Source organism: Fomitopsis serialis (genome assembly GCF_022376445.1).
Source record: "Fomitopsis serialis strain Sig1Antser10 chromosome Unknown B0H18scaffold_38, whole genome shotgun sequence".
NCBI lineage: Eukaryota > Fungi > Basidiomycota > Agaricomycetes > Polyporales > Fomitopsidaceae > Fomitopsis > Fomitopsis serialis.
The window spans coordinates 198,487-221,153 of NW_025954998.1; the positions used below are offsets into that span (position 1 = coordinate 198,487).

The window sequence follows — 22,667 nt, forward strand, 5'->3', positions numbered from 1 at the left end:
TCACGGAAATGCCAGCGACATAACTTGCTGTATATAAGTCGGAAATGTGACCCGCTAGAAGGACGGGAGCTCTGAGAACCCTCCACACAATTGGGGTGCGCGAGTGACCTGGAAGCCCGTAAGTAAGGAGCACACAGAGCTCTTGCCGTTGTTTGGGAGCTGAATTTGTAGTTGCGAAGGTACCCGCAGTTCTAGCAGGGTGGACTTCGACGTGCGCGTGAGAGCTCACATGTGCTCGGAATTACGACAAGTGACGTTGCCAATGGGACTAGACCGCAAGCTATGTATCCAAGTATGGGAGCCTCCGTGAGGTGCTAAGAAGGATGAAAGTAACGTACGCGCATAGTTGAAGAGAAAACGTACAGGAGTGCGATGGAGGTGAGTGATCGAGAGCGATGTTGTTGGCTCGTCGTAGGAAATCACGAGCACAGAGATGATCTGGGTTGAAAGGTGCTGCCGCCAAGTGCAACGGGTGCGGGGAACATGGGGCCCCGCTCCGGGACCGTCAACCGCCCTTGGTGCCATCGGCTATATCAGTACCGGCGGTTCCGTGAAGGACATCATACTGGTGAGCTCGCTCGATGTGCGACGACGAGGACGGGGATGAGGGTGTGAAGGAGGCTGATATAACACCGTACGGCGAGGTGCAGATCACGCCTGTTTTGGGAGGGCCCGGGAGGGGCATGTGAGGTGGTTGATCGCAGGCGAGGCGTTGGCCGTGCGATGTTCCCTCGCACTCCTGCTCCCAACGGCCACCCGCACGCTGCGCTCTCTCTGCGCGGGACGGGGCTTGTCTGCTCGCCAGCCTCGCCCCGGCTCTCTGATCTCTGCCATCGACGGTCTCCCGCAGCGGGCAGAACCGGGTCTGCCTCTGTTCGCCTGCAGTCGCGTGACGCAATTATCGCCTTTTTTGGAAAGAGCACACTCATGCTGGATGCAGCGATCGCTCCGCTGGGCTCTTATAAGACCCCCTCTCCACTTCCAACTCCCTCATCCGCCCCTCCCGCGTTTTCCCACTTGTTTCGCCTCTGCATCCAGCTTCTCAACCAGCCCATACCCCAATTTTGCCCATCTGCAACCGGTGAGTACCGAGTCATCTCCCCCCTGTCGTGCTGTGCGATGTTCCAGACGCTATGGACGCTCGTGTGCTCTGCGACCTATCCACTGCAACGCCCTCCATCGCGTGCGGATAGATGGCGGTGTATTGTACTCAGCTCTCGGAGTCCATCACCCTAGTATATGCGCCCCCATCGCGTCCTGGGCGCGTCCCGGTGTGTAGTGCCTTCGCCGAGGCGGTCTGTCGCGGAGCAGCGCGCTATGCCTCTGGCGATCTTCCGGTTCAAGCTTCCAGGGCGTCGTCCTTCGCGTTGGGCCGTTTCCGTCTGTCGCGGCGCTCGTCCAGCATGCAGACATGCTGTGAGGCGATGTACGCCCTGGCGGGCATGCACCTTTCGTGGAGGTCGCTCGCTCGTGTCTCCCTCCCCATCGATGCGTTCGTTGCACGGCCCGGAAGCCCATAAATCTTCCTGGGGCCTCCATGATAGATCGCCTATCAAATTGCTGTGCGGCTTTTTGCCCCTACCGAAGGTATTTGCCCCTCCTCCGTACCTCGCACTGACCCGGGTTTGCCCGCTGGTCCTTGGCCTGTGTTATCGAACACTGGGCAGTGGTGCATGTATGCAACCTGCCTCAGTCGACGGGCACATCGACATGACGGGCGGTACCTACCGCACCTGTTATGGATCTCCTGGAGCCTGCCCCCTCGCGACGTTCACGGGCCAGGATGTTGCGAGTGGAGCATGCATGCACCCTCGGGTCTCGTCGCGGAACACCTCCTCAGCCACAGTGAATTGATCTTCGCTGATTGGCTTGAGCGAGCGTTGCCAGTAGCACTATCACATGCACCGGTCTGGAGCAGTCTTCAATGCGGGATCCCGTCCATGTATGCGCGAAGCAACGCACTGGCAGACCGTGTGTAGCCCCGAGTTGCGTCGTGGTAGGTGGTGTATACTCGGGTTACACAGTATATCTACGTTGATCCCCGCGAGCGTTCTGGTGCGGCGATCTGGCTGCCTCGCAAATTTCCACCTTCATTCCACTTCGGCCTTTTCTTCAGCATGTCTGAGCTAGTACTGAGACGTCTTGGTCTTGTGCAGCATACTGAATCAGCCATGGCCTACCGCACGCCCTACGTGACCCCGCACATTCTCCACAAGAACTATGCTCAGGCTTTCGATGCCGAGCCGTCCAAGCGTACGCTCACCAGCCACTTCATTCCCGTACTGCAACTGACATTCACTCAGTGGTCGGCCGTGACTTGGAGTACTTCTCCCAGGCCGGTTTCGACATGGACCGGATTCAGATCAAGCGCAACGCGCCCGTTGCTCAGCTCTACGAAGATGCCATCCGAAATGAGGGTGCCGTCATCTCCGCGAGCGGTTCGCTGATCAACTTCTCGGGCAAGAAGACGGGGCGCAGCCCAAAGGACAAGCGAATCGTGTACGAGGAGACGAGCAAGGACGATATTTGGTGGGGGAGCGTCAACATCATGATGGACGAGCGTACGTTCGCGCGTCCGCTCTGTGTGCGAAGGCCTTAGCTGACGCGTCTCTCGGCTTGACAGACACGTTCGAGATCAACCGTGAGCGCGCCATCGACTACCTCAACACCCGGGACAACGTCTACGTCTTTGACGGGTACGCGGGTGTAAGTGGCGACGTCATCGCCAAGTGCGGACCAGTGCAGCTGATCCGCTGTTCCCTCTCGCATAGTGGGATCCGAAGTACCGCATCAAGGTCCGTGTCATCTGCGCGCGGGCTTACCACGCTTTGTTCATGGCAAGTCGTTCCTGTCCCTCGTACCGCTGTGTCGGGTGCTGACGTCACGCGTTGCAGAACAACATGCTCATCCGCCCGACGGAGGAAGAGTTGTTGGAATTCGGCGAGCCGGACTTCATCATCTACAACGCGGGCCAGTTCCCGGCGAACCGCTTCACGAAGGGTATGAGCAGCACCACGTCTGTCGAGATCAACTTCAAGCGTATGGAGATGGTCATCCTCGGCACCGAGTATGCGGGTGAGATGAAGAAGGGTGTCTTCTCTGTCATGGTGCGCGTCTTCCTTCCCGCCCTATTGAGTGTGACTGACGCCCGTGTGTAGCACTACCTCCAACCGGTCAAGTTCGGCCAGCTCTCGCTGCACTCGTCTGCCAACGTCGGCATCGAGAACAACGATGTGACCCTTTCTTCGGGTTGTCTGGCACGGGCAAGACGACGCTTTCCGCCGACCCGCGCCGGAAGCTGATCGGCGACGACGAGCACGTCTGGTCGGACGATGGCGTGTTCAACATCGAGGGCGGGTGCTACGCGAAGTGCGTCAACCTCTCCGCGGAGAAGGAGCCCGAGATCTACAACGCGGTGCGCTTCGGGAGCATCCTCGAGAACGTCGTGTACAACCCGATCTCGCGCGTGCCCGACTACGACGACGTCAGCATCACGGAGAACACGCGCTGCGCGTACCCGATCGAGTTCATCCCGAACGCGCAGATCCCGTGCATGGTCAACCGCCAGCCGAGCAACATCATCATGCTCACCTGCGATGCGTTCGGTGTCCTCCCACCCGTGAGCAAGCTCTCGCCCGAGCAGGCGAGCTACCATTTCCTCGCGGGCTACACTTCGTGAGTTGCCTTGGCTTCATGAGCGAGAACGCACTGATTTGGCTTAGGAAAACCCCGGACGGAGGACGGCGTCCTCGAGCCATCCCGACCTTCTCGACGTGCTACTCCGCGCCGTTTATCGTCCTGCACCCCGGCGCTACGCGAGATGCTCGCGGAGCGCATGTCGAAGAATAACGTCGACTGCTGGCTGATCAACACGGGCTGGACGGGCGGCAAGTACGGGACGGGCAAGCGCTGCCCGCTCAAGTACACGCGCATGATCGTCGACGCGGTGCACTCGGGCGAGCTCGCCAAGGCGGAGTACGAGACGTTCGGGACGTTCGGCCTCCAGGTCCCCACCCACATCGAGGGCGTGCCGCGCGAGCTGCTGAACCCCCGCTTGGCGTGGACGGACAAGGAGGCGTTTGAGAGGGAGGTGAGGAAGCTGGCGGGGATGTTCCAGAAGGCGTTCGCGCTGTATGAGCAGGACGTGGAGGAGAAGGTCAGGCTTGCGGGCCCGCAGGTGGCGTGAGTCGAGATAGTGGTACTTGTAGCAGCACACTTGGATAGCTATCGAGTAGGAAGACGCTGTATTATGTATTGTATGGTTATACCTGTATTCTGATTGGCAGTGGGCCCGCGTTGCATGTAAACGCTACTTCCAATCGTTCTTCAAGCTCTCGACGCAAGTGCGCCCATTTCCACGCGTGCGTACTACAACCACGTGCACTCTGGCAATCGACGTCTTAGGTTTAAGAGAGCTGAGTACAATGGGCGCTGCGAGTCGTTCTCTCCCGCCCTTGGACAGGTTCAGTCTAGACATATACACCTCGCTGGGAATCAGACTGATCTGCTACAATCATGCTGTGCGAGCAGGACGTTGAGGAAAAGGTCAGGCTCCGAATTACGGGCCCGCAGGTGGCGTGAGCCTGAGGTTTGGGATATGTATACGTAATAATGTATGTCGGCGATGGTGGTACTTGTGTCAGTACGCTCAGTGAATAGGTATCGAGTAGGACGCTGTATGACTCCGTATTGTGTGGTTATACCTGTATTCTGATTGTCGATGGGTCGCATGTAAGCGCTACATCCAATGTTCTTCTCGATGTAAGTGCTTTCTCAGGCTGCCCGACATAAGGTATGTTCACGCGCGCGTACTACGACCTCTTTGGCAATCGACGTCTTAGGTTCAAGAGAGTTGAGTACAATGGGCGCTGCGACGCGTTCTCTTCACCTCCCTGGACAGGTTCAACCTAGACGTACCCTATTTCGCCGGAGGCTAGACTATTTTGCTACAATGGCCATGTATATGTACCCTCGGGCTTAGCCCTCGGTTTGCCCTTGCTTTAACTGTAGCGGTCTTGCTCTTTTGGAGCTTGAATAGCCTGAAAGTTGAAAGCGTGGGTCAGATCAACTCTGAGGATTCACTGAGTAAAGATCTCATCAGTAAAGATCTCTATGTCGCTTCCAATCACATAGGGCCACAGACCTTCTGAAGAACACGATCAACGGATTCTTGACACCTGAGAGGTCAACCCTCCCCAAGACGGGGATGCTTTCAGTAACAATCTCCTCTCCGATGGACTCTGTATGTGCAAGCCGTGCATGTGACCACGACTCTTGGTCCAGCAACATATTCTTCATCTCCTTCCAGGTCGCTCTATCGGGGACGCTGAGAGGCGTGGTATTCTGCCAGACCAACCGATCAATTGCACTTCCGAATGGGCGTGCATACGAGAGAAGGTACCTCGACGATTCGCCATATGGAGCCTACACCGGCATATTGATACATCATACCCCTCTCATTAGAGTTACAGAATGATACATCTTTCACTCTAGATGAGAGGCGTCTGTGGATGTATCAGCAATGTATCACGGTCGCCGGGATTGATACATGACAGACCGGTCTCGTTTTGGTAATGAAGCACTGCCCAAAGTGGCAGCTCGGGACTAGCTCGGGGATATGCGTGCCACCCGAGGCACATCCAAATGAGGCATGGCTGGACATGCCATATCAGGTAGCGCTGACTCAGCTTAATTGAGCGATCCCGGCACACCGGTTATCGGGTATTACTCCGATACTATTTCGGGCTGGTTCGTCGGCAGCTGCCTAAAAAGGCTCGAACTTGTGGCGCGACGAGCACTCCGGTGACCCAATCCGGCAACCCCCTACTTGGTAAGGCAACTCGCCGGCTTCTGGGGGCTGCCACCTGATCGGTCCGAGACAGTTATGGAGACAGTGTTTTGCCATAGATGTGATGCACTAATCATTGTACTAGGCTAACACCTCGCAGCATGCTTCAAAACATCGCACCAATGGGCGCAGCAAGCTAAGCGCCCAATACCTAATCGAGTAATCATTGCCAGATTGGGTCGTGGGCGGCTATTCCGACAACAAAAACATACGCTACAGCACTCTCTGCATTAGAGCACGGACATTCTTCTATACACAGGTGCTCTATATAGTGCAAAGGTTTGATTGTTTTCAAAAACTCGCCACTCGAAGACAATGTTGTGTCACACATACCTCGAAGCCTTGTTACATTGTTAGTAATACCAGTAATCTATGTCAACACTGACTGTTCATTATGGGAATGATTGACTGACTAGTGGAGTAATGTGCTCATGCTTGGTCAGTTGATGTACAATCCTCCTCAGTTAGAATAGCTCTATGTAGCATATTTCACTCGGAACGCATCCACAAACATATGTTTGGATTCAGCTGACCGCTATTCGGGCTCTGATTGGCTGGGCGATGTTTTTCTCGCATCTAAACACTTGCTCACATGGATTTAGCGGTTAGAAACATATAAAACATCGTGTGCATAGACCTTGTTGTACTATCAGCATATTCCGAAGCTTTTTGGTATGTGTAGAGCCATATTACAATGTGCATTGGGATATTCCGCTGTTCTGCGAGCTCCAGCCACAGCTGTTGCCAAATCGGGTATACACGATCGGGCCGTAATCTCATCCTCGTCCCGGTGCATCCAGTGCATCATTCCTGTGGATCTCAGTCCCGATGAATGTAGGCATGCAAATTGGATTAATACATACCTACCAATCTAGCAGTGGCTGTGGAAAACGCATGGAAATGGGCCCGTAGTGTATGATCGCCTAGCTAGCCTGATTTGGTTGCGATCTATACCCGATTCGGCAATGTTCGAACTTCAGCGCCTGCGCCGTGCGGCTTCTCGTGCTCCCGGGCTATTTGGCTCCCGAACTGAATGCATCAATAGCGAGCGCGCACAATGATGGAATTGTACCCAGTTCATGCCCAATTAGTAGCACTAGACTACTACTAGTAGAGTACATAGTACATACTTACTGGTCCATCAGTACTAACGAGCTGATCCCACACATAGCCTGATTAGCTAATGCACTTACTTACCGAATTAGTGCACTTGCTACGAGAGATGATGATGTATCACCTGTCAGCACTCGACACAGCTGATACATCGCCCAGAGGCCCTGTGAACTACAGCGATTGATGTATCATTTTGTAACTCTAAGTACAGGGGCTGATGTATCACCCTGCCAGCTCTAGGTGCCATATGACCATTCTCTTGAGCTCCGGGTATACAATCTTTGCGGTTTCCGTCAACATTGCAACCAGCCTCCGCGGGCTCCGCTTAGCCAGAGCTTCAACGTATACGTCCCCCACGAACACATATTCTATCTCTTCGACTTCCATCACCTGCCGAAAGATATAAACCCGCTGAGCCTTGGGCTCGGCTGCTTGCTTGCTGGCGGACTCGCTAATGTTGGGCATGGGGGATTGCATGTGTGGTGGGAAGCGCACGTTGCTCTACTAAGTACTGGCGAGGTGTCAGTACGCCCCATCGACCGGCCGCTACCGGCCGCGAAATCCCCGCTGTCCCTGCGCAGAGTGACAGTTTGAGTACCTATGGTGCGGGACGCCTAAGCGCCGCCACTTATGTACAGTGGCCAAATCGACCCGGCACCGCGTCAATAATAGGACATAAATAATATATATATTCATTTTATGCCACTGCAATGTCCCGCCGTCTGGCAGCACCACAAAAACTTTATTTGTTCGCAATGCACGGATGAGACAAATATTTGAGTGTGCAACAGACTGCCTTGACATGCTCAAGCCACCGAAGAACATCCACTATAACCGAGACCAGCTTGCGGTAGCACGTAAGGTTGCGAAGAACACTGATCAGTATTGCTTACTATGGCGTACCGTTTGCTGAAAAAATAACCTCTATATATATTGTAGTCAGTCAAATATATCAAACAGCGAGCGATGGTATCTATAACAAACCGAGTGAAGTCTGCATACTATATGAATCAAACGGCGCGCAATATATCTATAACTCGACTCAGCAATATATATATAACTTTGAGTCGACACTTTCATATATATAACTTTCGGGGACCGGCCCGGAGCCGGGGCCGGTATGCCCGCGCCTACAAGCACGGCGCTCCGCTGCGCCCGGGAGGGTATACGATTTCACACTGTGCCTAGCAAATACGAGTTGAGACTCGTACAAACGCGCGTTGGGAGCTCAGAAATGAATCCCGACACGAAATATGATTTGTGCGCATCGAGCGACACACTCAATGCGGCCGACGACGCGCTTGACCCCTTCAGCGTCGACACGAGCCCGTGTCGATGGCGAGCGCCCTGAGCGCTAGCGCCCAATGCGGTGCTCTCGACCGCCACCACCACCTCGCCCGCGACCTCGACTTGGGCAGCCACCGCGACTGCCTGACCGACCAGCAAGGCGCGCGTCCTGTCCTAACGGGCAGGCACGCACGAATCCGCGACTGGCTAGCTGAACTACCGCCAGTTCAGCTAGCGGCGCGTGAAGACACTTCAAGCGGTACCAGACCGTCCTCTAGCAGCCCACTCCTCGACTCGGACCCTCTGCGTCTCGACTCTGACGACCCCATATTGACAACCCGCGGCTCTGGCAACACGCGACCAAGCCGCGCAACCCAGGACTTGCACCACGCATGTGCAAGTCCAGCGCCGAGCGATAGGACCACCCAGAACGGAAGGAACGAGGAGCGAGGAGGCTGCAAGGAGAATCCAAAGGAGCAGGGGAATGCGAAAGAGGAGGAGGAGGAAGGGTGCGGCGCGAGTAGAGAAAGCGAGCAGAAAGGCTCGAAGACCAGAGGTACGCCCTTGTTGCATGTACCCCGCTCGCCGCTGCCCGTTCCAGTGCCCGCACCAGCAGGTGTATCGACGAACGAGAAGCTCGTCGTGCGCTCTGCTGGTCACGAAGATGGGATTTCTGCATCTCGGGACAACTCACATGTCGTACCCACTACCCTGCATGGCAACACGGCGGATGCGCAGAACTGCGTGTCCGACGTGCCCATCCTCTCGCTAGTGCCCTCACCAGCCCGTGTATCGACAACCAACGAGGTACTACGGGACGACCTCCAGACCGTACCCTCCACTTCGCAAGGCGATACGGCGGACGCGCAGTGCTGCACGTCCGGCGTGTCCCACTCATCTGCGATCGACCGTCGCGTAGTGGGTACGCTGAGCCATTCGCTCGACGTACACACTACCGACCAGCCCAGAGGCTCGAGGAGTGAAGGCACGCCCTCAATGGAGGTACCTACCTCGACGCCTACTGTTTTGCCAGTGCCCAAGCCCCCGCGCGTATCGACGAACATGGAGCTCGTCGTGCGCGTTGCTGGCCACGAAGACGGCACGTTATCCGCCTCCCGGGATGACGTTGCAGTTGTACCCGCTGCAAAACACGGCGACACGTCGGACGCGCCTCGCTGCACATCTGACGTGCCCCGTCCTTCTGCGACCCACTGCACAGAGGGTACGTCGAGCTTGTCACTCGATGTACACACTGTCGACGAGCACAACAACGCGTCTGGCGTACTCGAGGAAGTACCCAGCGTGTCATTCGATCCTACACATGGGATCGACGCGGTCGAGGCACACTTCACGACAGTGACCCCGGTACGCATGTCACCAGCTTCAGTGCCCATGTCGGAAGGCCACACCACGAACAATGAGTTTGTTGTGTGCCTCCCCGACGTCAAGAACAGGGCATTGGACTGGTGCAGTAGCACAACCATTGTGCCTGCTGTTCTCACTTCGCGAGACGGCGTGTCCGGAGAGTCTCTTGGCTATCCCAGGCTGCCTCCCTCTACCCTGCTACCATTGCAGACTGCGGATACGTCGAGCCCATCGCTCGATGTACCCGCCACTGCTATCTCTGTCTCGCATACCAGCGTATCCGGAGAGCCTCATAGCTCTACCGGGATACCCAATTCACAACCCATATCGGCGCATACGTGCCCAGTACCCGCACCTGCAAACGGTACAACGAATAACGAGGTCGTTGTACCCACGATCAGCGATACTTCCGGGGTACGGGAACCATGCGATGGCCTGGTATCGATTCCCGCGGCTACTCTGAACCTACGTAGGTCAGATACAGTCGATCAGCGCGAGCGCAAAAGCTCGACAAAGCCCAGTACATCCATCTCACAGGATGTACTGGCTTCTTCGGGTTCGACAGGCCTGTCAACGAATTTGGCGACCCAGTCAACCGAAGCCTCATCGAGACGATGTGAGGTGCGGACCGATTACAAGCCCACGGTCTCACGTTCGTACGAGCGGTACAAGACCCCCGCATGACGCGCCAACGACCTTGCCCGCCATACACACGAGGGGCCGACCTCGAGTGTACGTGACGCCTCGACAACCAAGCCCGTCAGGCTGACGATCGACGAACCAAAGAAGCACATTACTTCCGGATCGTCGGAAGTACTGACTCCTTCGTTGTTGACCGCCAAACCCGCATCAACGACATTCAAGTCTAGCCTCAACTCAGCTACGTCGAGCCATCCTGCATCGAGTACTCGCCGCACGCATGGTGGGTCGATCTCGCGCGTGCGAGATACAACTGCAGAAGTCCCCGATTCAACAAGGACTTCCATATGGCCAAACCAGACTGCGACAGGGAGTGAACGGCGATGTTCACCCACCGTTGTATCCTCAATTTTCAAATGCTTGCGACTCCGAAGCCAGGGCATCCTGCACGTACAAGGGTACGACTTCGCGCGCGTGTGAAGCAAGCTCCGTGGAGGTCATCCAGGCTGGTCATCGGGAAAGTACGAGCACACCGAGTGCTGTAGACACTTGGAATGCCTCTGTTTCCTGCACAACAAGCCTGGCGGCCTCATCCACATCATGGACGACCAGGCACCTCGCATGCCGAAGAAGAGCAGCCATACAATGGTTGAGGCGTTCACGAAGTGGTGGGGCAACCACTCTTCGTTCAAAGCAGGCTCCATTGACCGTACGGGCTTCCCGACGTTCACAGTCAACCACTTCACCGGCCCTGTCACCTATTCGTCGGAAAACTTCCTGGAATGCAATCTTGAGGCACTGAACCCTGACTTCGTCTCGCTCCTCCGAGGCACGAGCACCAGTGAAGGACCTTCGGCGGATGGTTCCGGATCATCGAACCCCTTCGTTCGCAGCCTGTACTCCGGCAAGGCGATCACGACACAGGCACACCCATGCGATGCGGACAATGTTGTACAACAGTGACGAGGGTGGTAGCGGCGGCGGCAAAATGACAGGTGGCAGCGGGACCAGTCGCGGTGGTGACGGCAAGCCAGTTGATGCTAAGTCTCGGGTTTCCGAGTCTTGAATCTCGAAAAAGGTACCCGTACCGGTCCCTTCCCCCTCCTCCATCTTAGTTTTTACACCAACAACAGGATCCATAGTGACCAACGAGGTCACCAAATTCCCATGTAATGGTGCGGAGGTAAGAGTTCCGGGTACTTCACAGAGTACACCGGTGGGAGTCCTATGCTTCGCAGCATCGTGCACATCGAGCCATCTATTGCTCAGTGTACCCGATGCTTGAGGTATGTAACGTACGTTTGATGTTTGCGATGTGTAGTGACTTGATTACTGTGCATATTATGGTATGATTACTTCGTATGCACCTCGCATCTCGTAGAACTCACTCGAACTTACGACAATATACTTAGTGCTTTCGAGCATTAACTCGAGCAGGTCTCAGCGCGAGCATTTAGAGCATCACGCAAATGTATATAAGGACGAAGAGTTGAACAAAGGAGGACACACTTTGCTGGCCAAACATCTCTCCCTCTCATCTCTCTCACTTCTTTCTCTCTCTAACTCGCCCTCTCGTTGATAACTACTGTAACCGTATAGTAGTTAGTAATCAACAACACTTACTCTCTCACGACCCTAGACGGACTGATCACCCGTCTCGACTGAAGTGTTACCTTGAGTGATGAACCCTAATAGCCAAACCTGTACAGGACAGTCCCCGTTGGACCTCGTCTTGTTACACGATGCGCCCGCAGTACTCGACAGTACATTGCATACGAGCAAGGGCACATCCTTGCACGTACAGTGGTCGGCATTGATGATTACGGGATGAGTATCGCCGCCATGTTGAGGTGGACGCGAGATGTCCGAGGTAGGAGTTGTCGAACACGACGAGATCAGTACATCCAGCGACTCGGGTGTACTGTATCTCGTTGACTGCTCGATAGCTTGCTCAGCAGTCATAAAGGAGGGCGTACCGCGCACACTTGAGGTTGGTTCCTGGTGCGTGCGGCGTGTGTAATACGACGTGGAAGTGCTCGACGTGTGCGCGTCGAGGTCGTAATTGCGCCTGCGTGGGTCATCGTCATCGAGATGGCCCGTAACCATCGACACCACATGCTCGTGCAGGTCGGTCTTGTCGGACCTGACGCGAGCCTGGCATGTCGCCAAGGTCGATGCGGGCAGTGATGTCGACGAGCTGATCGACGAGCTGATCGACGAGCTTCTGAACACGTCAATCACGTCATCGTCACGCATGTTGGCCTCGCTGTGTGCAGTGAGCGAGTGGCTCGTTGTACTCGACGATGATGTCTTGATAGAGTAGGAGGACGCTGTGTAGGTTGCGAGTCTCCCGGGTCGAAAAGAGACCGGAAGGAATCGATGGTGTCGGTAGAAACGACGGGCGGGGGCTGTTGGCAAGCGGATGGGAAGGGGATGTGACGATTCGGGCCCGGAGGGGACGTACGAGCTCGGATACTCGCAGGGGACACTGTAACGCGGTCGGAGGAGAGTGGTGGAGTCGTCCCACAACGCAGGGACTCGGAGTGAACGCGTAGAAACTCGTTGAAGCCGGATAAAACGCAGAGAGCCAGAAGTAAACGCGGTGCTCGTTGAAGGTGAACGCAGTGATCTATTCGCAACGCAGTAAACGCAGGACGCAGTCAGAAACGCAGGGAATCGCCGTTGAGCTCGCTCTCTACTCCTAGGTGGTAGGTAGGTAGGATCTCCCCCTCCCCGGTCCCCGGCTCCCTCCCTTATGTTCCCTCCGGCTTGCTCTCCCACGCCTCCGCCTCGCTGGCACTCCTCCCCGTACTTCCCCGTTCCCTCCGGTCCCTCTTAAGCCCCCTCCTTCCCTTCCTGTACCGTCTCCCGTCCAGCGCCATGCCCTCCGATGCCCCAGCCAACCCCTCCGCCATCGTCTACTCTACCCGCTTCTACCGTCTTCTTGCTCTCCTCCGGGATGAACGAGTCGTCGAGCCGCGTCTTGTCGCTGACAGTCCTTCCGAATGGTTGGCCTGGGCCCACGCCGCCCGCTGGATCGTCGTGGGTGATATTCATCTCGTATATTCTCCTTCCGGCGGGCTGACGCTCCTTCCGGTGCGTAGCGCATGCTCTTCGACTCCCGGGCGCGAGCTACTGCGCATGGCGACGTGTCCCTCCCTCTCATCCGCCGGTTCTCCGACGTCCAGGATCTGATCGACTACCTTGACCAGGTGTTCTCGACCATCGCGTCCGAGCACAGCGTCGTTGGCGAGCCGTACCCTGCTATCGCCTGGTCCGCCAACCGCGTCGCTGTTGAGCAGTCCGATGTCGAAGTGGGCCGTCCGTTGCTTCCGGTCCGGTACCTCGAGAGGCCCATGCAGCTCTCCCCCCTCCGGGCTTCCTCCGACAGCCTCGACGCGCTCATCTCCCAGCTCCAACGTTACGCTAGCGTTCAACGTGACGTGTCCGCCTCCTTCCAGTCCGAGGCTCAGCATACCCGCCGTATTCTCTCCGGCCTGGCGTCCAGTGTTGCCGGCATGCACGATCGTCTTTCGCGTGGCATGTACGTTCCGGACGCTGACTATTCCGGCATTCCGCGTCGCCTTCAGTTCCCTCCGGCGCGTACTAGTGACGATTTCGAGGATGCGGGTGTCGAAACCGAGACCGAGACTGATTTGATGGATGAGGGGGAGAGTGTGCGTGAGGAGTAGTTCGTTCCTGTACCCTCCGGTGCCGTCCAGGGCTGCCTCCGGTTGCCCTAATGAGTTGCTTTCCGGTTGTGCTGCCTAGGTAACCTATCATTCGACGTCCCTTCCGTGTGTAACGCCGTCCGTTGTCCTTTGTAGTCGTTTGCCTTATATCCGTTGGTTCCGGGCCTGCTCTGTGGGGCTTCCCCACAACGCACCAGTCATGCACATGCCTGGCTGCATGCCGACTGTGTCGCTTTGACGGAGCGTTGTCCCAGCTGGTCTGTGCGTCGGACGACCTGTGACCTGTCTGGCTGCTTAGTCTTCGACGAGGCTGGATAGCTTGAGGAAGCCAGTACATCCGGCAATGTGGATGTACTGTGCATCTTCTTGCATTGATGCTCGCACAGACCGATCTTACACTGTGTCGGAGCAGTGACGGATCTTGTTATTGACGAACCCATTGACGTGCTTCTGGGCGCGTCGCCGTGAACGTCACATCGAGGGCTGGCCTTACTTGCCGAGCACGTCATGACGGTGATGACGGACGTGCAGGTGGACGAGTCGATCGTGCATGATTGCACACCGACCGTGTCACTAGACATGGTCTCCAACGTCAAGGTCATGTCGTATACACTGAGCGAGGGGCTCCACGTCGAAGGTCATATCTTGACGATGGAGGTGGAGATGGACACATCGACCGTGCTTGATCGTGCGTCGACAGTGTCGCTGGGCGTAGGAGACTTCATGGACATGGCAGACGTGGGTGTGGCGATCAACGTGCTTCTCTGCACGTCGATCAGAGACCTCCGCATCGTACCTGCATGTCTCGTGTCATAAGACTCGAAAATAAACCCGTGGGGTGTCCCTTCCCCCTCCTCCGTCATTGAAGAAGTGAGATTGGTACTATGTACGTCGAGTGAGCTGTTGCTCAACGTACCCAGTATGGAATATGCAGCGAGCACGTTAGAGAGTGCATCGCGCATGTTATCAGGCTCATCAGCGGGTAGTACGTCGAGCCTCGAGCTCGGTGTACTCTCCTCGCGAGAAGCAGGTGTCGTAGTAGGATTGAAAGATGCGTCGGTCGTGCTGGGTAGCACACCGAACACGTCGTGCGTCGTGACGGCGCTGGGCTCGTTAACCAGGCCGTCGAACAGATTCAGCAGCTCCGTAAGCCTTAAGGTCGCCAACACTGGGTGCAGCGAGCTCGGTGTTGAACTTCCGACTTTCCAGTGTTATCTTATCTTATCAGTTACGTACATATATGGACTTGTGTTCTGCGATGTAGTATTACATACATTCTTTTGATGGACTCTGTCTGGACTCATCTTGTGACTCGCTCCAGACCGATCTACACTGTTCCAGACTTATTCTGGATCATTCCACTCCCTTCCGGCATGTTCCATGACCTTCCAGTACATTCCTTGATCACATGGACGCTTATGCATATCCCTATCTCTGGAGTTAAGGCTTACTCATTTCCCTAAAACTCGGACTTAGTGATTACTGATCTGCTTACTGATGTAGCATGTGATCAGTCCCAGACATGTATATATACTGGGGTGATTCCCCCCTAATGGATAACGATCTCTCCTCTCTTCTGCCTGCCTAGCATCAGAGTCTTCCCTCTGGGATAGGTCTGTTCACTCCACTCTACTGTCCTTCACTTCCACTGGCCTAACAAGCCCTTCTAAACCTCTTTCACTTCAACACTCGGTGCTCGTTGTACCATGCGTCGGTGTGGACACCGGACACGTCTGCATCAAGACGGAAGCTTGAGGGGTCGCGGCGAGCACGCTTGTGGATGTGTCGCGCACGCCCCGGAAGTCGGCCGTGAGCACATCGAGTGGAGGGCTCGACGTGCACAGAGCACGAAAGGGCATAGAGGAAGAATAGGACGGTCCGGCAGAACCAAGAAGTTCCCCAGGCGCATCACTATATGAGTTATGGATATGGTGGAGGGCGGCGAGCACAGACTTGCGTGCTTCGTGCACATCCACAAGAAAGTCCTGGGGGGACACATCGAGCGACGAGCTCGGCGTATCCGCTGCGTGCGGTGGCACAAGAAAAGGGGGAGACGGCCTGGTAGAACTCGGAGACTCTCCAGACGTGTTGTCTCGCGAAGTGGGAGCAGCAGGCACAATGGCCGTGCTGCTGCATGGGCCCAGCATCCCGTTCTTGACAACGGAGAGGCACGCAATGCACTCATTGGTCGTTGTGTTGCCTTCCGACGCGGGCACTGCGGCTGGTGACGTGTGTACTGGGTGCACGGTCGTGAGGCGCACCACGGAACCGTCACTCGCGCATGAGGGGTCGACGAGCGCGCCGGGTACGTTCGCCAGTACACCAGGCGGGGAGTTGCTCTCGTCCACAGTGTGTACATCGAGCTGTATGCTCGACGTACCCTCCGTGCGGCGGTTCATAGGAAGATGGGGCACGTCGGACGTGCAGCGATCGTCCGACGTGTTGCCATGCGAAACGTTGGGTACGACCATGAGGTCGTCCCGGAAGATGGAAACGCCGTCTTCGTGGCCAGCAGCACGTACCACGGGCTTCTTGCTCATTGGTACCTCTGCTGGCGCAGACAGTAGCAAGTAAACGGACACGTCAGACGCGCAGCGCTGTGTGTCCGCCGTGTTGCCGTGTGTAACAGCGGGCACAACACATGGGTCGTCCCGGAAAGAGGAATTGCCATCGTCGTGGCCAGCAGAGCGCACGACGAGCTTCGTGTTCGTCGATACGCCTGCTGGCACGGGCACTAGGAGCGGGAACGGCGAGGCAGGGACGGTCAGCGAGGGTGTACGGTCGCGTACCTGCGTTTTGCGAGCCTTCGTGCTCGTTTTTCTTGCTCGCCCCGCGCCCTCCCCCCTCCTCTCTCTTCCTCCCCTTCTCCTCTTCCTCCTTCCGCTTCCCTCGCGCCGCAGTCTCGACGTTGTGCGTGGTCTTGTTGCCCGACGCTGGACTTGCACGCGCGTCGTGCGAGTCCTAGGCCGCGTGGCCGTGTTGCGTGTCGCCAGGGCCGCAGGGATCCTGATTGAGGTCGCCAGATCCGACAGAGGATGTGAGAGGGTCAAATGGAGAAGCGCGGAAGCTAGGGAGAAGGGCAGGAGGGGAAGGACTCGTCGATCTTGGGTCGCCAGAGGGGTTGTCGCGTGCTGCTAGCTAAACAGTTGCTGGTGACTCAAGCTCGCGTGTCCTTTGGAATGTGACGCGAGCGTATTGCTCTGCGGTTGGGCGGTCGTGGTGGCTGCCCGAGTCGTGGTCATGGTCGAGCCGGTGGTGGCAGCTGGTGGCGGTCGAGAGAAGCGTGTTGGGCGCTAGCGCCGGGACTGCTCAGCGGCGCACGCTCGTGCGTGCAACACTGCCGGGCACGGTGTCGGGTGCAGTCTGCGCGTCGTGGACAGCACTGTCCTACGGTGAGCTTGCAAATGGTCGCGAGAGGAAAAGTGGTCGCTGTGCTTGAAGGCACGGAACCGGCCCCGGCGGCCCCGGGCCGGTCGCCGAAAGTTATATATATATATGAAAGTGTCGACCCCATGTTTGAAATATATATATTGAGTCGTGTTGTATATATGTTGAGTGTCGTTTGATTGATATAGTACTCGCTTTGTTATAGATACTAGTGCTCGATGTTTGATATATCTTGTTGACTTTGATATATATAGTGTTTATTTTTTCAGCAAACGGTACGCCATAATTACCGGGATCATCTTACTACTGACGACGTTCGAATCGATAGGAGACTGAATTATCTTGTCAACACTCCACCCATATCCCTCAAGGTCGCCCTGGGGGAAATGTTGAGAGGCGTCGGGCTCTACCAATGATGTCATGGGTATAGATACATCACTAGCGGGCAATGCTTACCTCGATGATTTGCCATACTCTCATGTTCTGTAGGTTCGGGCATATACTCCTCTCTACCACGGATTGAACTAGATTTTTCGGGGAGACGTTGACCGGGCATTTGACATAGATGTCTCCCAGGAGATCACTGTCTCGAAAGACGAAGATCCGATGAGTGTTGGGACTCGGTCGCTTGGACGTTGATGGGCATGGATGTCTGCATGGCCTGTAGCGCATGTTGTGCTCTCACCAGCCTGGCACTTATACGATTGGCCGGCTCCTTCCGGAATTCCAGACCCCCACGATACCCAGCTTCTGTTTACGTTGATAGCCGGGGAAGTCAATGATTCATCGATCACCTCACGGATCATATCATCAACAGCACGGTATTCAGTACCAGTAGCGGAGTGTAATATAATGTCAGTACGCACCACAACTACCCGCGTACCAAGCATCTTGACGCGATATGCAATCTTAGCTTGTACGAAGCCTCCAGCCCAGGCCCGGAGCCATACCATCTCCTGGATAGGCCGCAGGACATGCTGCGAAGACTCTGATCGCGAATCGCACGCAGGCGACGTGAATGTGTGCGCTTGGACAGGTGTCAGAGACATCTGTTGAGTAACTGAGGAACACACTGTATGGGTTTGCCTGTATTTTCGCTGGCTGCGAGCTGCATGTAAGCGCTACATCCAACTACTCTTGTCGACACAAGGCAAAGTTCCATACCACAACCTCTGGCAATCGGCATCCTAGATATGAAAGAGCTGAGTACGATGGGCGCTGTGAGGCGCTCCCTTCATCCCCTCAGACAGGTTGCTCAGCGAGCCCCTCCGTCTTGCTCTCGAGAGCCGATCTCATGCGTTAATTTAACTATTAAAGAGTGAGTGTGCAGTCCCGACCACATACATAGGATTACTGACTACATGGACCTGAAGAACACGATCAACGGATTCTTGACGCCTGAGAGGTCAATTCTTCCCATGATGGGAATGTTTGCAGTAATGATTGCCTCTCCGACGGATTCCGTACCGGGACGCCGTGCATCAGACCACGAGTCTTGGTCCAGTATCGTTTTCTTCATCTCATTCCAGGTCGCCCTCTCGGGGACGTCGAAAGGCAACGTGTTCTAGTAGAATGATCAATCGTACTGGACGTGCATGCAGGGAAAGGTAAGTACCTCGATGATTCGCCATATAGCCATTAGCTTGAGGTCCGGGTACACAGTCCTTGCGGTATCCGTCAGCAGTTGGACCAGGCCCCGCGGAGTCTGCTTAGCCAGAGCTTCAACGTATATGTCCCCGTGAACACATATCGTGCTACTTCCTCCTCTTGAAAGATGAACACCCGCTGGGCCTTGGGCGCCGTCACTGTCGCTTGCTTGCTGGCGGACTCACAGAAATTGGGCGTAGGGGATCGCATGGTTGATGTGAGGCACACGTTGCTCTCCTGCTGGCCAGGTGCCAGCAGGTAACTTACGGTACTTATACTATCGACCGGCTCCTTCCCTGCTTCCACAGCGAAACGCGGTGCATAGCGATTGGTTGACCACCGAAGGCGACTCATATCGACGTCTAGCCCCAGACCACTTACTGCTCCTAGCTTCTCGTTGCGTTGAGGGTCGCGGAAGCTACCAGTCACCTTATGGAGTGAGACGATCCACCGCAGCTCTTTGCCGCTAGTCATCGTCTGTCCACTGCGTTTCCTTGCCGGTATGCACTTCCAATCCACCTTTCGTCGCTGGAAGGTACGAAGGGAGCCGATCGCCGCCGACTACGGTCTCTTCACAGGTGCAGCCCGCTGCGCTCATGCAGTAGGACGAAAACCAATCGTAAAGTTCTGTTGTGGATGAGATGTTTTATGGCACTCCGGGTTAAGCTCTCGAGTCGCTGTAGCCTTACAGACAAATGAGCATACGAATATTGCCTGAACGCGTAAGAGGGGGTGAAGGAGGAGGGGGTCCATTCAGCTACCCGCCGATGACCCGCGTGCGTGTCAATCGACGTCCTGATAGTGACGGACCTTACTCAGAATGGACGATAGCATTGCAGGTGTGATCACTCACAATCAAGACGCCCGCAATACAACAACGAAGACGGATGGTATCGTCCTCGCGAACTCACATGCGGGGACGACTGTGCCGGGTAGGGTATGCGTCTAATAAGTCGCTAAGGTTCACCATGTGTCCGTGCGCTTCGTAGTGCATCACGTCTTGTCCTCGGATGACCGGATCTCGTCAATGGGCACCCTGACGAGGCGTTCACCAGATAAGCCTTCAGAGGCCTGGCCCGTTGCATCGTCCTGGTGCTGCTCACGAGCCGACACTAAAGGGTGACATCAGAGATGAACAAGCATGCCTCGGGCGCGTCAGGTCACTTACAGAACAATCCCAAGATCCTGAACATATTCGGCCATTGCTCCAGTACTTGGCCGCATACTGTGCACTTCCGTTAGCTCTAGCCTCGACGTGCACGCAGGACACCACTAACCTTTCCCTGCATCGGCCATCACATCGAAGTCGTCACCCAGTTCGTCTATCCGCTTGACAAACTGCATGCTTGCACGTTCGAGGGCTGCCACCGCTTCGTATTCTTTCTTTTTCTCGAGAAGGCGCGCCTGTGCCGCGGCATTCATTGCAGGGTTCTGCACGGTGGATTGCCGCGACGATGCGGCTGTCGATTGTCGCATTCTGTGAGGAGAGAGTGAGGAGGATGAGCCGGAGGTGGTGGCGGCGAGAAGCTGGAGAGACGCGTCCTGGGAAACGCGGTCGCGTGGCCGGCGCGACCACGAGGCGTGACCAACCGTTCTTGTCACCGTCCCATCACCCTCGTCGTCCGTCGACCTCTCGCTGCCGTTGTCCGACCTCCCGGCGACGGGCCAGCGCCTCTGCTCACTGCCGAGCATGGATACCTCTCCCAACCTGCCGATACCCCGCCTCCGACTCACGAGGCACTCCCCACCGAGTCGCGCCGATACCCTCAACACGCCGACCGCTGGCCCCCCGCGTACTTCGCCAGAGAACCTGCGCGCACAAATGTACGACGAGGAGGATGCAGACGCAACCCCGCGCATGCCCGCCGCCCGCATCGCGGACTCACCACAAGCCACAATCGCGCCTGGCCTCCCTCTTGATACCCCCGCCGCCCGCCTGCGTATGGCCCTCGCCCGCGTACCCAATAACAATACGTCCCCGCCACGAGCATCTACATCGCGTATCCCTGAACCTCGGACACCTTCCGAGCCCGATTCTGACCTCGACCCGCCGTATTCCATCACTGCAACACCCAGCATCGCGCGCGAGAGCCTCAGGGAGCTCTTCTCGAGCGCACTGCGTCCGGTCGGAAATACCCCTCAAAAGTCCAAAGGACGCGCAAGACGAAACAGCGTCGGCCCTGCGAGTGAGGTCGACCCGAGTCCCCGCATTGAGCGCGTCGAGCGGGAGAGGGCCGGAAACAAGGGCAAGCGGAAAAGCATGAGCGACGAGGAGGCCGACCGTGAGTGCCGCGATGGTGACAGTCGTGATCTCGGGACTGACAGCATTCGTGAAGATCCGTCGAGACGGTCTGAGGAATCTACCCAATCGTCGCACTCACGGGCTGCGCGGTGGACCGCTCTGAATGCGGTCCTCTCCGACACACATTCCAGCACGTTGCCGCCTACACCTCCACCGGAACGGATGGTAACGGACATGACGATGCCTCCGAGCGATACCTCGCAAGATACTGCGACACTGCTCCGTGAGGACAACAGGCCAGAGTACGAAGCGACGCCCCCTCATGCGATGCGAACAATGCACATGTCTTCCCAGTTGAACGGAGAGTCCAACCTCCTGGATGGTGACTCTGAGATGCGTCGGGCCCTCGGTGGGATGGATAGTTACGAGGGAGACTCGCTCCCGAACGGTCATGCTCCTCCTTTCCCTCCACGGTCGAGGTTCACCTCGCCTCCCCCTACTCGACCGACTTCGTGGAGCTCTCACATGAGGGCTGGTCCATCGTCTCCGAACGGACCGAATGCGCACACAGATCCAGTTTCACCCGGTCGGCCACTCTCATGGAGTGCACATTCGAGGGCGGACCCGGTCTCGCCTAGCCGACCGTTGTCGTGGAGCTCTCACTCAAAATCGCATTCCGCACACAAACTGCAAATGCCATTGAGTAGGCGAGGAAGCGAAGAGCTTGAAAACTCGAGTATGTCTTTCCTCAGACTGAAAACGCAAGTTGTTAACTCTTTTTTTTTCGGTAGCGTCGTCTCGGGGTTCTTTCGCAAGTTCCTCGTCTCAGTCCATTGGGGATTGTCAGTGGCATCGTCTCCTTCTCTCGATGCACGTCGCTGACAATGACATAGACAAGGATCGACAAGACGACGTTCAGCGTGACCGTCTTCGGGAGCGCGAGCGCTTATGGAATCATCCGCAACCGAAATCGCCTGCTCACCCTCAGCATCTCGGTAGGTCCACCACGCTCACTAGCCTATTCCATAGTAACGAAACAATGGTACGAAGCCAATGGGCGCGACAGTCCAGCACACACGCACACGCTCTCGCGTAAAGGGAGTGCGGCGTCTCTTACCAGTTTACAGAGCACGGATGACGGGCGATCGAGCAGAGCCAGCTCGAGCTCAGTGATGTCCCAAGCTGAGCGTCCGTCTATTCTACTCACATGTCGTCGTTAGCTCATGTCCAAGCTTGCAGACCATGAACGGACGAAAGAACTGGGGCAGGATCGTCAGAAAGAGCGTGAACACGGATGGAACAAGCCAAAACACACGCCTCCCAAGACGCTCAATCGCTCGTCCTCCAGCCTCGGCCTCCGTCCGCACGAGCGCACGCGGACGCTGTCGAGCGTGGTCGCACTCAGTCCGCCGAGACCCGACTCTGCAGAGAGCTTCCTCTCCCCCAA

General features: G+C 56.3%; 6 protein-coding genes across 6 annotated transcripts; 4 read left to right on the forward strand and 2 right to left on the reverse strand.

Annotated features, from left to right (window-relative positions):
• Nucleotides 1–229: 229 nt before the first annotated feature.
• Nucleotides 230–1,845, forward strand: B0H18DRAFT_1104867 (uncharacterized protein; the record flags this gene model as incomplete). The annotated part of the gene is given in 6 exon segments (XM_048032625.1): nucleotides 230–284; nucleotides 347–378; nucleotides 416–568; nucleotides 597–685; nucleotides 705–1,081; nucleotides 1,280–1,845. Coding segments are annotated over 6 exon segments (1,272 nt in total), but the record flags the coding sequence as incomplete, so codon positions are not given.
• Nucleotides 1,846–2,171: 326 nt separating this feature from the next.
• On the forward strand, nucleotides 2,172–4,186 carry B0H18DRAFT_1085384 (ATP-utilizing phosphoenolpyruvate carboxykinase; the record flags this gene model as incomplete). The annotated part of the gene is made up of 9 exons (XM_048031908.1): nucleotides 2,172–2,253; nucleotides 2,304–2,561; nucleotides 2,624–2,706; nucleotides 2,772–2,837; nucleotides 2,895–3,107; nucleotides 3,159–3,233; nucleotides 3,269–3,675; nucleotides 3,723–3,795; nucleotides 3,821–4,186. The coding sequence occupies 9 exons, from the start codon at nucleotides 2,172–2,174 to the stop codon at nucleotides 4,184–4,186; spliced, it is 1,623 nt and encodes a 540-aa protein (XP_047892820.1).
• A 6,645-nt stretch (nucleotides 4,187–10,831) lies between these two features.
• On the forward strand, nucleotides 10,832–11,215 carry B0H18DRAFT_877525 (uncharacterized protein; the record flags this gene model as incomplete). The annotated part of the gene is made up of 1 exon (XM_048040565.1): nucleotides 10,832–11,215. A coding segment is annotated over one exon (384 nt), but the record flags the coding sequence as incomplete, so codon positions are not given.
• Nucleotides 11,216–15,632: 4,417 nt separating this feature from the next.
• On the reverse strand, nucleotides 15,633–16,723 carry B0H18DRAFT_1010725 (uncharacterized protein). Its single transcript, XM_048028941.1, has one exon. It carries the CDS (start codon nucleotides 16,301–16,303, stop codon nucleotides 15,683–15,685), a length of 621 nt encoding a protein of 206 aa, XP_047892822.1. The 5' UTR covers nucleotides 16,304–16,723; the 3' UTR covers nucleotides 15,633–15,682.
• A 3,219-nt stretch (nucleotides 16,724–19,942) lies between these two features.
• On the reverse strand, nucleotides 19,943–20,533 carry B0H18DRAFT_395584 (uncharacterized protein). The gene is made up of 3 exons (XM_048037915.1): nucleotides 20,256–20,533; nucleotides 20,147–20,203; nucleotides 19,943–20,090 (listed from the first exon to the last, which is right to left on the reverse strand). The coding sequence occupies exons 1-3, from the start codon at nucleotides 20,452–20,454 to the stop codon at nucleotides 19,972–19,974; spliced, it is 375 nt and encodes a 124-aa protein (XP_047892823.1). The 5' UTR covers nucleotides 20,455–20,533; the 3' UTR covers nucleotides 19,943–19,971.
• A 135-nt stretch (nucleotides 20,534–20,668) lies between these two features.
• Nucleotides 20,669–21,577, forward strand: B0H18DRAFT_857175 (uncharacterized protein; the record flags this gene model as incomplete). The annotated part of the gene is made up of 2 exons (XM_048039667.1): nucleotides 20,669–21,264; nucleotides 21,325–21,577. Coding segments are annotated over 2 exons (849 nt in total), but the record flags the coding sequence as incomplete, so codon positions are not given.
• Between the last annotated feature and the right edge of the window lie 1,090 nt (nucleotides 21,578–22,667).